Source organism: Seriola aureovittata, chromosome 15, assembly GCF_021018895.1.
Source record: "Seriola aureovittata isolate HTS-2021-v1 ecotype China chromosome 15, ASM2101889v1, whole genome shotgun sequence".
NCBI classification, from domain to species: domain Eukaryota; kingdom Metazoa; phylum Chordata; class Actinopteri; order Carangiformes; family Carangidae; genus Seriola; species Seriola aureovittata.
The window spans coordinates 8,887,029-8,904,639 of NC_079378.1; the positions used below are offsets into that span (position 1 = coordinate 8,887,029).

The 17,611-nt window shown below is 40.3% G+C and overlaps 1 protein-coding gene across 1 annotated transcript; it reads right to left on the reverse strand.

Annotated features, from left to right (window-relative positions):
- Nucleotides 1-1,949: 1,949 nt before the first annotated feature.
- LOC130182162 (RING finger protein 145-like) lies at nt 1,950-17,136 on the reverse strand. The gene is made up of 12 exons (XM_056396825.1): nt 16,945-17,136; nt 13,478-13,729; nt 11,656-11,764; nt 10,087-10,178; nt 9,197-9,432; nt 8,842-9,017; nt 8,392-8,532; nt 8,088-8,270; nt 7,463-7,610; nt 7,095-7,217; nt 6,726-6,959; nt 1,950-6,591 (listed from the first exon to the last, which is right to left on the reverse strand). The coding sequence occupies exons 2-12, from the start codon at nt 13,659-13,661 to the stop codon at nt 5,914-5,916; spliced, it is 2,304 nt and encodes a 767-aa protein (XP_056252800.1). The 5' UTR covers nt 13,662-13,729; nt 16,945-17,136; the 3' UTR covers nt 1,950-5,913.
- Between the last annotated feature and the right edge of the window lie 475 nt (nt 17,137-17,611).

Genomic DNA, 17,611 nt, shown 5'->3' on the forward strand with positions numbered 1-17,611 from the left:
CTGACGCTCATTCACCTGGAATGAGTAGAAAACCCTCATGTCTCTGCACATCTACTTTTACTTAGGGCCTACCAACAGCAACATAAATGGAAATATTAAATAGGGCGGGAAATGACTTTGAATTATGAGGCCTTTAATGCATAAAAAATATTTTATCATTTCTAATTTTTATTAATAAAACAAATCTCTCATTTTTATCACATTAACCAAATTAGCCTTTTGCTCTCTGCGCCGCTCGACGAAGAGTTGACTGGAAAACAACAGTGGAGCCATCATACAGTCTGTTGAGCCCATTAGACTATTTAATCCGCAGACACTTGGTGAATGTGATGTGAAACCTCAGCCTGTACATTTAGATCTCTGTTTTATTTAAAGCGGCTGGTTGGGTTCAATTATAAAAGCCATATTTCACCGTCACAACATGTCCCTGCTCCCCATTGTCTTCCGTAGGCTCCATTATTGCAGGCTGCAGCGCCGCAAGACACACAAACTAAAGTGACAATAACAATAATTAGCTCAAAATAACAATGAACATAATTGAGGATAATTGCTACCAGATTTCGCTGCTTTGTCTCAGCCTCCAGCACCATCTGTTATTTGAAACTATTTATCACAGCGCCGAGAGGGGATCCAAAACAAAATACAAATATTAACAGATAATTCACTGAAGTCCTTTTTTCCTTTTTTTTTTTCTCTTGAATAAAGCGACAACGTATTGATCCATCGAGGTGCAAAAGGTCAACAACTTTTATATTATTCAGCTGGCTGTGGAAATGACTGGCAGGACGAACTGGCGCCGTTCCAGGCTTTAATTCCCAGAGGTTATTGAAAAACGCTCTTGACCTTGATTATGGAGAATAAGAGTCTTTTATGCTCCAGTTTCCTGCTTATAGAAGGAAAGAGAGAGAGACAGACAGTGGCGGATCAGCCCATATAGGATTTAAGCAAGTTCACAGCTGAGGGAAGAAACGGTCCGCACGTGAATGGAGGAGTTTGGTGCTTGGATCGATGGGAGAGGGTTTGTCGAAAAATATTAAAGGAAAAGATGAATCTCTGCATCTTAACTCAAACTAAAATTTAAAGCTTACAATTTAATTTAAGGAAATTAAAGTTGATTGTCTTAAAAAATAAAAGCATACAATTTTATAATTATTCAAAATATCCAATCTATCTGCAAGAACTGTTAGGGAGGGATATTATCCACGTATGAGCACCCTGAAGTTTGTTTTAATTTGGTCAAATTCAGCATTGAACACCGGCTAAAATAACTCTCCCTCCCAATAGAATTATTATATAATACAAAGCTGTAATAGTCTCGTAAAGAACAAATGAACCGCGGATAAAAAGGCCACTTTAAAGTTGAATTAAACATCACATAAGGCATAATTTAACCTACATGAATATTAAAATAACATTTAAAAAATCACAAGAAATAATAAGAAGCTGAAATATAATTAAGGACCCTAATAAAGCAGAAAGAAACACGAGCCAAACAAGAGCCCTTTGAAGAACAGGAGCAACATGGCAGATTAAAGAGAAACACATCATGTCCGAGACAAACCCGCCACAACTCACTGTTGTGCGCAGTGACTCCCTGCAGCACTGTGACAGAAATAGTCCTCGGTGTGTGTCTCTCTCTCCAGCGGTGGTTCGTCTCCTGGATCGGCTCCCACTCTGTCTTAAGAAATACAACAGCGCCATCATGTGTCTGACCGGTGCAACTACAGGGGAACTCGTGCACCTGACCCATCATCAACAGTATCATCAATATATATCATATATGGCGTGTTATTGTAATTATAATAATTTACAAGTTGAAATTTAAAAATACTAGGACTACAACTACTTCTCTAAATAACAATAATAGTGATAGATTTCACACTTGACGAGCCTACTGCACTTTTAATATACTGTAAAAAGAAGAATCTTAATCAAATAAATGCAGGGTCTAGAGTGGATGGTTCATTTTATTTCTGACATTCAATTTTTGTAAAATAACCAAGGCAATGCCAGGCATAGAATCCAAAACCAACCGTGGAGAAGGTTAACAGAATACAACTGGCATTCAGAGTCAGGTTTTACAGAGCAAGGTCCTAAATCTGTGTGGAAAAACTTATCAGACAAAATAAAAATAAAAAGAGAATCTAAATTCTGTAGGGAGTCTCAGTATGAGCAGCCCAGAACATAATCAGGCTCTTTTGAGGTAAATCTCAACACATCTGTCAGCCAGAGGCGACAGTACCGGACAGCAGTGCTAACTGTTTCCTTTTCTAAAACGCATCAGAAAATAAACATGTGGTCAGAGCACTACATGGCAGCTATAGATTCCATTTCCATATTTGCTTACATGTCCAACATAATAGTTATGATTTTGCAAAGCACTGTAGTAAATTGAGTCTCAGAAACATCTGGATTTCAGGGACTTTAACAATCCCACTGATCATATGTATTCATCTCCAGCAATTTCAGTGGAAAAAAATGTCAAATTAAACTACATGTCTGGTAGTAGTAACATTTCAGTATGACAAATATTAGGATGCTGAGGACACACTGGCAACTTGCAAGTCAATAAGAAAAAAAAAGAAAAAAAAAAAAAAAAAAAAGCTCCGGACAGGGTGGAGGGGGAAAATGCAAAATTGATGTTGCTCAGCGTGAGGAGCAGCAGTGAAGGCTTGATGCATTTGTTTGGCACTTAAGCTCACAGACAAATAGCCTAAACAGGCACTGATGCATTTTACATGTAGTCAGTCCCACAGCTGAAATCTCAGAGATGTGCTGGAATGCAAATAATGCATTTAAAGATTCAAAATAAAATACTGAGTGTCCATAAGATTTCTCTAGGTATCAAATGGATAGGTTATATAATCAAATATTAGATACTGAGTTTAGATTATTGTAAAACATTTGATGTGAAACTGTCCCAGACAGTATTTATGAAAAAAAAAAGAAAGAAAGAAAAAAGTCACAGTTCAGAGGCTGGAGAGAGACTGCAACAACTGCAATGTCTCCAACATGGAGTATAAACTTAGCAAATACATGTGGAATCAACAGCTGACAGGCTTCTCTGCCAGTTATTTATCACTTACTACAGCAATGCAAATCCACGTACAGTTGCCAATGACATCCGCATGTGGAGCATTTGACATTTTATCCTGCAGGTAACCTCTCTGCACGATACCATTCAAACACTCCACCATGAAACCCAAATGTGTATGAAGCAGTTCAAATCTTTGTAACCATTTCAAGTGCTTTGTTTAAATCAAAGTCTAAGGAATGGAGCTAATAATAAAAATATGAAGTCGTTCAAGAATACAGAAAGTCCTAATGTTCACCTTTCAGAGGAACATGTGCAAAATACATCAAACTCTACATTTCATCTCTTTAAAAAAAAAAAAAAAAAAAAAAAACACAAACAGTTAAACAGCATTGGCCAGGTTTGATCCTACATTGATCATGTATTCATTCTCAGCCCCACAGCCAATGCTTCCCAATGTCAAGAATAAAGTCATTCATAGTATAAGACCTTTAGTAATAGTGGTATTAAGTAATACTGTTGAGGGTTAACTAGTGCATCTCCTGTCCATCTGCGCCATGCTGATCCCACTCCTAACAGTAGAGGGCACTGGAGTGATCACACCAGCTTGGGGACGCGTCATACAGACCGGAGAAGCAGCAACACTGGCTGGTCTCACAGATCAGAGGGCTTGATTTCTCAAAAGCTTCTTAGCCAGAGGTTTTGTCTCTGTTCACAGGCAAGTAAAGAAACAAAGAACACTGAACCGCTGGGAAGCTTTGGAAAACTCAAGCCCTGATCTTGTTTATATAACAACACTCCTCTGGTTTAATATAGATGCCATACAGAGCAACATTTATATACATTACACACAAACAGATTGGGCTGTTTCCTTGTACCACAAACACATCAGAGGGTATTTGGTTGCTGACAGCCACAGAACAGCTTTGGAGCATTGCTAGTATAAATGACATTAGTGCAAATGCAACTCAAAGAAAAGAAAGAAATGGCAGAAATACATTGGTAGCAAGGTTAGAACACATTGGGGACAACAAACAAATGCTATGGTAACAGTGGCAGCGTGCAAGCTCTACATATAAGCGTGCATCAGGACTTAGCATTCTGAAGATTTAGTCTTTCATTTAAACACTCAGACTTTTCAACACACACACACACACACACACACACACTTCTCACCAGCCTGTCCCATTTGCTAAACACAGGCGCTGACTGAGTGTGTGAGTGTGTGTGTGCATGCGTGCTAGCATGTGTGGAAAAAAAAAAAAAACAAAAAGCAAAGCTATCAAACGGCTCAATTTGCTGGTAGTAACATTTCATGGAGTGAAGTGACTGAGCAGCAGGATAATGATGGTCTTAGAAAACACAGCAGGGTGCTTAGGTGTGATTGGATGGAGCGAGGTGATTGGCTCCTGCTGTGAAAGAGCCTCAACAATTGCAGGACCCAAGGCAAACTTGGGATGGACTGGTTCAGCGGGGAGAAAGAGCGCGGATGAGTACCATGAATGAAGTGAGGCCAACGACAAATATAAGTTCGGGCTCCTCGCCGGCTCAGTGGGCAAAGTTACACTCCACATTTTCACAATGCTGCCGGTTCAAATACAAACTGTGGCCTCTGTTACATTTTATCTACCTCCTCTGTCTTTCCCCTCCCCTGTTTTCAGTCCATTTGCACTGCATGCTATCCAATAGAGCAATAATGTAAAAATTACCTTAAAAATAACATCTCTTCAACAATAATACAAAAGTTTGGCGATGAGGAGTACAACTGTTTTTGCTGGGACCAGCCAAACAAGTTCGATTCAAATATTGAAGCAGTATAATAGAGAAAGATTGACACGTGAAATGAATTAGACTTACTCCATGTGAACCCATTGATTTGTTCACACTGCAACACTTGACTAGACCCCACCATGTATCCTCTGCTTAGCACCAGGCTTCAGGTCATGTGATGGCCTCAAGAAACAACATTCAGTCTGTTAGTGCTTAGTATTCATTAATACAAATAACTCCTGTCATCCAACAGTGAAAACCAAAACTCTTTATCAAAACTGATGGAGAAATCTGTAGACTTTATGAAATGTTAAGACTTTGTCACTGTTTAAAATGCAACCATCACTTATCGATAGTCTATCAAGGCTCTCCAAACCTCTGACCCATTCCTCATGAGATCATGGCACATACAGGACTACAGCGAAAAACCCAAACACTATGACATGTAGAGCAATGAGAGTGAATCTGCACAAACAAAAGGCAGGATGTGGGAGCAACCATCACATGAAAAGTCTGGGATTGAAATGAGAAGGACAAAGCATGTTTTTTTTGTTTTTTTTTTTTAGAAACGTCAATGTGTGTGTCATAGCAATGTAAAAATCTGGGAAAGAGCAAAAATAAATGTTCAGTTTCATTCGGGATTTCACATTTCGTGGACATGATATAGACCTCCCAGTTGTTTTTGAGATGAGATTACTGCTTTCACCTTTTTGCATTGAGTTTAAACCCCCAGCCCCAAAAAAGAAAGAAAAAAAAAAAAAAAAAAAAAAAAAAAAAAAAAAAAACAACATGAGAAAAGTTATGCCCACTGTGATGAAATCATTGCTGGCATGAGTCAAACTCAGACACATTTAGATTAACTGTTCCAAGAGAATTGCCTTAAAATGGCAACATATTGTGACATTGGAATCATCTGTAATTTTTCTTAATGCTGAGTGATGAATATCTGCTTAGAGATTGTTCTAGATTTTTTCTCTCAAAATGGATATGAAGGGGTTTGGAGTTGAATTTATGACATGATGGCCAACTGCTAGAATATAGGCAGATGGAGTATTTAAATGTTGTGTTTATATGTGCATGCATGTATGTTCTGTGTGTTACGAAGGGGTTCAGAGGCTGTGCAGAGGAGGAGACTGTTCCTCAGAGGGGTAAGTGGGCTGGTCAGGCTGTGATGATGGAACAGAAGATGACTCCTGGCTGTCCGCTGGGGAGGCTGGATTAAACTCAGGTTCAGCAGGGGTTATCTCTGCCTGGGCCTGTTGCTGTGAGGACGAGTGGTGAGAGATGCAAGGGATGGAGGTGTGAGAGAAAGATGGAGAGGGGGGTGTGTCCAACGTGTCAGAGGAAGAGGAGGAAGACGAAGAGGGGTGATCTGTGGGCGACTGGTTCTGTAAAGAATCAGTCATGAGTAGGGAAGAAGGAGAAGAAGAAGCTATTTGAGTCTTGACAAGGTGCTGGGGAGCAGTGGGCACACCAGATGAAGAGGAAGACGTTTCTCCAGCTGGCATGTCAGGTCCTTTTCCTCGTTCCTGCTCTCCTCTTTCCTCCTCCCTCCCATCATCTGGAAGAGCGCCATCGTTCTCCTTATTCTTGGCTGCAGCTTCTTCCTGCCCTGCAGGGCTCTGATTGGCTGCAGGGGCGTCTTGGTTGGGGACGCTAGCAGCTGTTGATTGGCTCTTGAGTTGCGAGTGGCAAAGAGGACAGGTCTCCTGGACATAGAGCCATTTCTTCAGACAGCCAGCGTGGAAGAAATGACTGCATGGAGTTATCACAGCTGTGTTCATGTCCTGGAAGGAATTAGTACAAAAACACATGTTTCATTTATTTCAAAACCACTTGTCAATGATAACATGCATCAAATAAAATTTTACATTGGCCTAGCTTTAACTCGAACCCCTCCAATTAGTTCTTCAGCTCATACCTGGTAGCAGATGGCACAGATGTCGTTGTACTGTTCCAGCTGTGTGTTGCTGGCTGTGGGGAGGCTTTTGATCTTGTTTACAGCATCTCTCCTGAGCAGGAAGCTCTGCCAGCCCAGCTGGGCTCTGAGCCAGACGTTGTAGTACGAGTGGACCAGGATGATGGTGCTTCCCATCACACTCCACTCCCCGAACACTGTCTCCGACACGCCATAGCACACCACACACACTGCAACCTGGCAAAGGAGGAAATCAGTGACAGTGAGGCAGAGATTGAGACCATATCATATGACACTGTCAATGTCACATGCTGCCTTCTCGCTTATGCTCACTTAATACTGTATATGGTGTTTGCGTGTGTGGACACTTGCCAGGAATTCCAGCAATCGATAAGTCCCATTGACACAGTAGATAACTTCATCCATGTTCTCTACTGGAGCCTTACGAAACTCCTCCACCATGAAGAGAACGTAGATCAGAAGAGTGCCAAGAACCTGGGGGTGACAGAGGAAAAGTGTTTGGATGCAATTCAATAATTAATCACAAAATGTTAAAAGCTTCACATTTTGGCACAGCAGATAAAACTGTTTTAAAAGCTGGATTTCAGCAAAATTAGTAATTACATTCATTGTTTTTTAATGTTCTAAAATAGTTCAATCAAAACCAACAGTACTGTGCAACGGTATTGTGCGTATATGTTCTGTATGTGTGCATGAGCTGTTATGTGCTTGTGTGTTACCTGCAGTGAGGTGAGGATGGACGAGGAGATGATGATGAGAAGCCAAAAGTCCATGTGGAAGAACTGACAGATCATATAGGCCATGTAGGCTGGAAAGATCAGCAGGAACAGACACAGAGACACCGCTCGGAAGTGCTTCCACAAACTCCTGAAGGACAGACAGGGGAGAGAATAAAAATGAAGACGATCTGCTTTATCTGTGCTGATGTGAGCAATCCTCTTGCACATATTCAGTCTGGGCACTTTTACATGCTCTTTGAGCTAATCTTAAACACACATTAGAGTATTTGGTCCAAAAGCCAAACCACTTCTTCAAGTTTTGTCCATATCAAGTTAGTTGTGTCTGAGATATTATGTGACAGGAGAATGAACAAGTTGATATGTAGATACCAGTTTATTTTATACCCGATTCATTTCCAAGTTCCCTCACACAAAGTTTAAACAAAATTTAGATTTTACTGACTTACCACTTTTTGATTTTAATTGGCACTTGCCATTTTTAACAGCATACATTTATTTTTTAATTAATCAAAATACATTTTAAGGTTCTTAACAATAAAAGCCAAAGAAAAAATTATATAAGTAAAATAAAATAAAAACTAGGCCTATGATAAATTTATCGTACTTGTCTCTGGATGCTCCCAGAGCCAGGACTATGGGGTCTGCTATCTCCAACATGGACTGCAGGATGGAAGCAACAACAATGAAGAGGATGATGGAGAGGAGGAAGGCTCGGTGGATGACCTGCAGCTCGATGAGGCCAGTCTGGACAGCAAGGATCAGCAGGGTGATGCCTTCCGTCATCCCCCTGCACAGACAGACAAAAAACAAACCCCAGAAGTTATTAAAAGCAGAAATACATACCAACTGACACCATCAGCACATAGCACCTGACACACGTGCACATACAGACATACACACTGACTGACCTGTGCATGGTGTTGTCATTCATAAAGGCTCTGTAGCCTTGCAGGTAGAACTTGCAGAGGGTGAGGACCCCCAGAGCGATAAAGGAGACAGTAAAAACCAGACCCAGCAGGGAGTACGGTGTACTACAGCATTCTGCAATACTGGGAAGAGGAAGGGAGGACAGAGCATGTGAGAGGAGGAGAAAGGTGAAGATGAAGCTTCTAGGCAACTTAATTGAGCAGAAAACATGGAAATCATTTCCTCTGTGTTACATGGAGCTTTTGCTGGATGGTAAGACTATTATATTGTGCCGTCAGGCTATGAAGCAGATACAGCAGGATACATGATTATTTGCTCAAGGCAAATTCAAAAAAATCATAGTCCTATGATGCACTGGTCTGACTCATATAAGAGTCTGTGAGGTACAATCTATGATGTTCCTCACAGCTTAACCAGTGCTATGGCCTTACCTGGTAAGAAAGAGGAAAAGGAGCCTCTCCCTTGAGGTAGGCTGGTCTCTGGTGCTGAAGTAGGAGTAGATCTGCAGAGCAAAAAGCAGCAGCCAGAAACACATGAAGAGAACAGGAAGGACCAGTTGGTTCCATAGAGACATGCCCAAAGCTAGCAGCCCATACACCTCCACCACCTGGGGACAGAGAGCAATAGATACAGAGATAGAAATGAGGAGAGATGGAGGTAATTGGGACAAAGACAGAACACCATAAATATTACATATAAGGAAATCCCTCAGGACTACTATAGCTGAAATCCTGTAATAAAAACTGAAAAAGCTTGCAACATTAGACCACATTAATAGTTTATTACCTGAGCCAGCTCCCTGTAGGCCGTCTTAGCCAGGTTATATGGTACCAGTAAGTTAGAAGCCAGGAAGTAAATGACCTCCAGGCCAGTGAAGATCATGGAGAACTTATTGATGAAGACAATGGTCTCCAGTGGAACCAGACACAGTCTGGCCACCAAAGGGAGAAGGTGAGCAGAGAAAAGCCAAATCCTCTTGGTCTGCATCACACAGGAACAAAGCGTACACACCACCAGCTGACCTGAAAGAGGATGCACGTACACACATGATTCATGCTGATGTATTATTTGTAATTCTTGTCTAATTAAAAGACCTCCTGTGAGAATATTTATGTATCTTTTTCTAAAGTGGTGACAATATGAGACCACTTGTGTATTTAGTAGCTTTAATCTCCACCTCTCTCTACAGCAGTATCTTTGTCACTGTAACCATGTTATTTTCGCTTTCTCAGGCTTTCACTCTGCAGTGAAATCAGCACTCAGTATGGTCTATTTATAGTATAGGAGACTCCATCACTACTCTGTAGCAAGATGAAACCAGGTCCTATAGATCCAGAAACAGCAACATTTTCCATTTCAAAATGGACAGTACTGGGAGTAACAATTGGTCTCGAGTAAGATTTATGCTAAAAGTGGTTTGGTGATGTGACCTTAAAGGGACTTTTAAGTAATTCATTTTCCATACTTCTCTAAACTTCCCAGACGCATGTGCAACCAGGAAGGAGATAAGAAGAGAGAGATCATATTGAAACAGAGGAAGAGTAACCCATGTAGCTGATAAAGGAACTACTGAAGTGCATCTTCCAAACTATGTCTGGGTTTGAGCATGATGCATTCATGCCTCATCATGTATATTTTATAAATGTGTCTTCATGCATTCATGTGTAACGTTATACCTATGAGTGCCGTGGTGAATCTGTTCATGGAGAGAGGTTCCAGGTAGACCGGTCCTTCATAGCCAGACTCAAGTTCACTGCGGACGTAGTCCCTGACAAAGAGGAGTCAAAATGCTCAATTAACAGATCAAATCTTTTGTATTACAATTGATCTACAGTGCAGCTCAACCCGAAAATGTCTAGCCCTTAACATGAACTAAAACCAACTATAGCTATATGTTGCGAGTAAACTCCTTGAATAGCTCACTGAAAAAGATACAGTACATTATACTGTACAGTGACTGCTGACTAAAGCACTGGTGTCCTTGTAAATCTAATGATGATGACAAATAATTAGAGTTGACAGTATGACATAAATGCATTTTGTGTATCTGACAGACTATAACCACCCACACTGCAAATGTCACTGATTCAGAAATATGGATAGCAGGTTTCACAAAAACATTCTCTCATTTGAAGGCATTCAACTGAGTAACAGAACATGGGATAGCTACATCTAATCATGTCTCTATGTTGATGTTAATCTACGTTAGAGATGCACTGATATGGTATTTCAGAAACAAATGATCACTTATGCAATTATCAGTTAGGACTGCACCAGCTGTGGATTAGGAAGGGGCAGAGAGTTGACTGCAGGGGGAGCAGTCAAACACATTGCATTTCTGCAAGTTCATGTTCTGCTTGTTCACCAGGTGTTTTCTTAATTGCTTTCCGAACAATTTTGTTGCACATATGGAATAAGAGTGCTGTCGTTGTTGACTCAAGTAAAATATAATTTAAAGTCCATCTCCGTCTCTCTGCAGGGTTTCTGCTGATAATAAGGTCTAGCATTATTTATTAGCATAAACAAACTTATTTTAATACCTCCCAGCAGTACAATACTAATTCCTAACAATACAATTAATTAAATTCATGTAACCTGGTTCTGGATAAGCAGCAGAAAAGGGATAGATTAAATCTATGAAAAATTAGGAATTCAGTTCATTTTAAGTTGCCGCTAAATCTGTCACTCTTCCCAACTATTGTAGCTAGCAGTAATGATTGTTTGCTATGGGTTTGTTTAGGATTAAAACACCCCCCTGTCCACACAATCCACTGTCACAACAATCCCACTTTCAGTTTACAGGTCTGTAACATGTCCAGACAGCCAAACATTATTGTCTATGACAGAATAAAGAAAACATTTCAGAGGCCTTTAAAAAATAAAGGCCTGAGAACTTTTCAAGAACTGCAGATAACCTGCTCCACTGTGACCTCTGTTCTCTGAAGTTACACTGCTGTCCGCTCTGAGAGTGTGGGGAGCTCAACCCCGCCCTCATGCAAACAAGCACTGACACAGCAGAGGAGAGAAGAGAAAGAGGAAAGGCTGAGAGGCAAAAATTCCCTCTCAGAACCGGATTTTACTTGGCATCCTCGGTCCATTGCATGGTCTGCATTACTGGACGTCATTATCGGGTGGAAGCCCATTATCAAAGCTATTTGCAACAATTTAATTTTTCTACTTATCAGCCAACAATATATATTGTCTGGTGTCTGACATATCATGCAGCCTTGTCTGTGTGTGTTTACCTTGAGACTTGGTGACCAGCAAACAGCAGCAGGGCCGTAAGGACGTACAGGTAGAGTTTAACCAGGTGCTGGCGAGGCAGAGTCAGGAGCACCAAGCTCAGGATGTAACCTGCAAGGCAGTCACACGCAAACAGTCACACACAACCGATATACATAAAAAGTGAAGATATGTGCCTTTTGAAAGCATCTCTAATGCTTCTTGTTTTGCAGACTGTACCCTCTTTTCAATCACAAAAGTGATATACCGAATGTGCATGTGTGTGACAGATGTTTCTTATGTAATTGGAGGGAGCTATTTTTGACAGTCAATCAAACAGTCACTGCTGCCAATAGGCTTATCGTACAACAGTCTACTACCTAAAACCATGTCCAAAAAACTCCTCAGTGCATAGCAACAGTTACTTTGGTTTTACTGCCTCTCTCCCTCTCTCTCCCCTTTCTTTCTGTCTGTCCACCCACAGCACACATCAGCACATACCAAGCCTATTGGCTCATTAACCAACTGCAGCCAAGTCTGAGAGCGCACACGCACAAACACAGACGTATAAAAACACACACAGAAAACTCAACACTATGCTTGTCGGTTTTCTTTTAGCCATTTCACACTCTGCACGTCAGACTTTGTTCTGTCAACTTCACTCTCACATCAAAGTTAGTCTTTCAGTGCTTCAGTGTCACTGGAAATACACCTGACTGGCTCCCTTTGCTGCACAGAGCTTGTTTTAAGTGTCCATGATGGGCTTTGTGGCAATCTGAAGGATCTTTAAAATACAAAATTATATTATTGTATTTTATGTTTTTAATATATAATTACATTACTATATTTTTTGCCAATTATAATGTACAGAAAGAAAAGCAGTGAAATGATGGTCAGACTCGGCAGGATAAAAATTTCAAAAAATAAAAATAAATAAATAAAAAATATTGCTTATGGTTGGAAATATCATGATATTCTGTATTATCAAATATCACCACAAGCCTCATAGATGATAGCATTGTTGACATAAGGAAAAATTGTGGTGGTGGTCCAAAAAAGGAAAAAAGAGGATTTCCACCATTACAAGGCTTGTGTATTTTAGCTCCATTGTAGAGCTGAGATACAGATCCACTGATTCCAGTCATTATTTTAGAAAACAATTTCACTTAAAATCTAAGTAAACAGTGCTCCCACTATCACAGACACTTCTCAAATTCCCAGAGTACAAATCCAGACAGTGGTGCCTCTGCTTCGGACGGCTGCTCCGGCAAACAACTGTTAGTGTCGGTATGTGAAGTAATTGAGGATCATGTCCTTGTTGCTGCACTAGTAATTACTACTACTACTACTACTACTACTACTACTACTACTACTACTACTACTACTACTACTACACAATGCACAACCTTATGGCTTACAGCCTACCACCATGCAATATTTTGAAACTGACCAGGTTGGGTACAGAGGGCTGACAATGCCGATTGAAAAAAAATAAATCATGCAAATCTAATTAAGAAAGGTAAAACCATGACAGTTGGCACTTGACCTACTGATAAAGCCAGCAGAACAGAAGCTACTTTAGCCGATAACCCCGTCAAACAGTCCAAACAAAACAACCATTGCGGGTCATGATAACTTGAGAGATAACACTGACAAACTAACGGCTACAGCTCTTTATACATGTGTTACGTTATCAAATGTGTAAAAGGCTATGCATTTTGTCAGAGCTAAGCATTTGTATAATGTGTTTGTTTTGTGCTAATCCTCCAAGTGTTAATAAAGGGGGATTGTATTTGTATTGGAACAGCTTGTGTGTGATTGTGTGTGTGAGAAACCAACACTAACCTACGTAGTGCAGGTAAAGAGCCAGGTATTTGTACTGGAACAGGGGATTGTTGGAGAGGCTGGAACGCTGGATCTTCTGGAAGAAGGAGCTGACATCCCAGCGGTAGAGGACATCCAGCAGCATGATGCTGGGAACACGCAGTCCCACATTGAGCACCGCCTCAACGCGGTCCTTCACTGCCATGGCCTCAGCTTAACCTCTGATCGGCAGGCAGAACTGGCCACTAAGATGGGATGTTTACAGTGGGTGCACTGCGGAGAAAAAGAGGGCACAGAAAAAGATTTAATATAATGCAAGGAAGGTGGGATGCAGTTCTTTATTACAGGGGGAGGGTCACAGAAAGGCAGAGAGACAGAGGGAGTGTAGAAGGAAGCAGGCGAGACAATGAGAAAACAAATAGATTTATATGAAGCAAGATATCACATCAGAAAAAGTGCTTTTTCATGCAGTGAGAAACGCATCTAAAAACATGCATTTCTCACTGCATGAAAAAGCACATTTTCTGACATGAATTGTTAACTATTCTAAGAACCAAAATATTTTTTTTCCCCCTCTAGTACAGCTTCACTACCTGCTAACAGAAGATATTTTCTGTATTTGGCAGATGGGTAGTGTTAAATTCCCACCATTGTAACAATTTGTATAATGTTCATTGAGCCCTTTCATATTTTAAGCTGAAGCTAAACAAACACCTACATCTACCTGCAGAGTCTTTGAAAAAAACCAACATAACTTCTCATTGTGGATGTTAAGATTATATGAGAGAGTCAAACTATACAGACGGTTTCACCTGGCTTGGAAGCTATAAAACTGATATCTCACCATTTACATTAGCCTTGTTGTAACACTGAGAACGGCCTATTAAAGAATGAACAGATGTCCATGAAATTATTCCTGGCAAACACAGTCTATAGAAGGACAAGAATTACTGATACACTTACAATGTGACGCATAAATACATTTACAGAAGTGATGTTACTGGCGACAGTTAAACCCCAGAGGGTAATGTGTACCAAGCTATACATGACTGGGGTAAATCCACTGAAATTACACTTAACATGATTTCTAAATCAGAAAAAGTGAACACTGGTCATTTTGGACTTGGTGCTACAGGTTGGTGCTGAAACTTGAGCATGCTGTTGAATGAATGCGTGCCACAACCTGTTTTTGTCTGTCTGTGCAGGGTGGATCAGGCTGATCGTTAACCAAACTAAACCCTAGTGCCAGATAAAACTAATTTTGTTTCCCCTCCTGTGTCTCTTCTCTCACTTATGAGTGTCATGTACATCTCTGCTGCTCAGACAGAAATGCAGGAAGCACGAACCTGGGAAAACAGCAAGTCTGGAAAAGGATGTAACTGCTCCAGAGGAATACCGTTCCAGTTCCAAAAGTGAGGCTATGTATGGTACAGTACACTAACAATGTTTGCTGGGACGAGAAGTGGTTAAATTAAGAATTGTTTCACCCACTATTATGATTTGCATAGTCAAATCTATCAGCCAATAATCGACCTAGACTTGATTAAATGAAAATGAGTCCAGGCTTATCTGTTTGCTTTCACACACTTACCAGCTGCACAGAACTTAACATGAGCACTGCAAAGGCAACTGTGAGAATACACTGTCGCAATGTCTGTGAATTAAATATCTTAATAAGTCTGGACTGAGGCACCTCATCACATTAATGCAAAAATCTTAAACCCAATATTTCCATAAAAAAATGTCCAGCTCATTGATTTGCAGTATTGCCCAGCTACAATGGCCTAACACTGTCAAAGATATTAAAGAGATTTATCCCTCAGTAAATAGTATGACAAAATCTCTGAAAGCTAAGATTTCTGTCACCTCAGCCTCACAGTATACTCTGTCACCAAACCACAACACTGTTTATACCTGCATGTAGAAGAGCAAATATTTATTTTTGATCCATGTTTGCCTATCTACTTACATCTATGTGACTTTGCATGAGTAAATAACATGTTCCATAACATTCGATTATTCCATAAGATCTGAGATTTACCATTATAATAAAACACATGTAACTTCCCACTTTTACAATCTAGTTATTGTGTTGGAGTCATCATCAATATTGTTGTAACATAGTACTTTATATATTGTTTATTTATTCTTATAGTAAAGATTGTAGTTCTGTATCGTATCCTTTTCGATTTTTCTGAATCCTGGATTCTGAATCCTAACACAGTAAACACCAAAGTGTCTTCTCAGGTATCAAAATAACTAATCAATAAAATGGATTGATTTTAAGGAATTCAAATAAATCAATCACCGTTAACCACGCTCTCCTGCGGGGGCAGCAAATGAGCTCGCGTAATTCACAGTAACAAAAAGTGAAATTTCAGGATGCAAGACAATGCCCTTTCTTTAATGCCAATGTAACTGACTCCAAACAACACAGCTCCTGTAGTCTTTACGGAAATTCTTTGTTTATAACCCTGCAATTAAGGTGCTAAACGACCTTTTCATTTGTGAGTCCACTTTGAAGAACATTTTAAAAGGGAAATCTCATTCAGGGAGCTATTTTCCAAACAAACGGGTTGAGTTTGATCATTCAACTTCAACCTTGTAATGTGGCACTTACAAGTTTCCGATATGCTTATAATGCCCAGGACAACTTCAAAGTTACCAATAGCGGAGTTCCCATCCATTAATATCCCTGTACCCCGGGACAGGATCCTGATAACTTACATAACTGTGAATTCATCACGACTATCACTGGCCAGAGTGAGATCACTTCGCAGAATCCAAGCTTATATAACGCAGCCGTCTACCACTGTATTTTTATCTGTCTTAAGCCATTAACAGCTACAGGGTATGGTGTAGTAGTACTTAGTCTAAACGGGTATATTTATACCATTACTAGCTTAACTCAAACACCGGCACTACAAACGTTACGGATGAGTGAGTACTGCATCGATTGTGGTACGCCATGAACTCTAGTAACCCCTCCGTCTCGACTGAAGAAAAAGATATCTTAGCTTTGCCGCAAACACTTTGCTAACCAGACTGGTCTATATGTAACGGTGTTATATGGGACAGGCAAAGCAAATAAACAGTTTCGGTTTCTCAAGGCGAGTAGGAAATATAGCTGTAACAGTGTACGTGTTGTGGAGAGATGAAGAGCTGCAACGAGCAGGCAGCAGGCACAGTGCCAATAATTCAAGCTAACGTAGTCAGCTAGCATCGCTGTCACTTAGCTACTGTCAACAATCGAGCTCACTTCAACACAACCGGAAATAAAACATACCCGAAGAGTTAGCTCGGTCCTAACGCTGTTACTTTAGACACATCAACAATCATTCACATAACGCTAAAAGCAGATAGCTTAAAGATAGCTTTGAAGATTAGCACAAACTGTACCGCTGCTAGCAACTAAGTCCAACTGCAGGCAGGCTAACAGGCAGACTATGGCGCCCGACCAAGATTTACAAGAAAAAAACAGAACTTACACTTGAAGGACGATGTTCGAAATATGTACAACGGTTTCGGGATGCTTTTCGGGTCGGATATCGACCATCTTAACTCGGCACCGCCCGAGTTAACGGTCCTTTCGATGGAAGCGCCTCACACTCAAACGATGCGGCCCATCCGCTCATCTCACCTAGCAGCCATTATCCAAGTACCAAGAAGGATATAGTGAGCATGCGCAATATATAGTCTGTCCCATTAAAATTATAAATCTTTTGGCCCCTCACTTATTATGCCAACAGTGGAAAGTCAAGCTATTTTGATCAACTTTTGACAGGTGCAAGAAGTGGTATTACAAGCAAGAGTTGTGCATTCAAAATGATACTTGAGTACAATCACCCGACTTGTACAGATAATTACAGTATATTATAATATCTATCTACTGATATACTGGCTGATATATTATAATGTAATATATTTTTAGATTGTCAACATTGATGTATCAGTGCATAAGTTGCTATTATCCACTGTAATTAGAGTTTGGTATTAGCCCAGTGGTTCCTAACCAGTGGATATATCTGATGGGTCATGAGGTGATTAATTAGGTAGTGAAGAAGAAAACAACGGTCTATCAATTTATAAATATTGTGTTTAATAAGCTACAATTACAATTACGTAATTTCACCATGTAAATAAGTATCACTGCTA

Bases quoted from the DNA above. Each gene is read 5' to 3' on its own strand.
- LOC130182162 (XM_056396825.1), bottom strand. From the start codon at position 13,661: ATGGCAGTGAAGGACCGCGTTGAGGCGGTGCTCAATGTGGGACTGCGT. The intron at 10,179-11,655 runs GTAAACACACAC...CCTCTTTGTCAG, and splicing joins GCTGGTCACCAAGTCTCAAG to GGACTACGTCCGCAGTGAAC. The intron at 8,271-8,391 runs GTCAGTCAGTGT...CTGTCTGTGCAG, and splicing joins AATGACAACACCATGCACAG to GGGGATGACGGAAGGCATCA.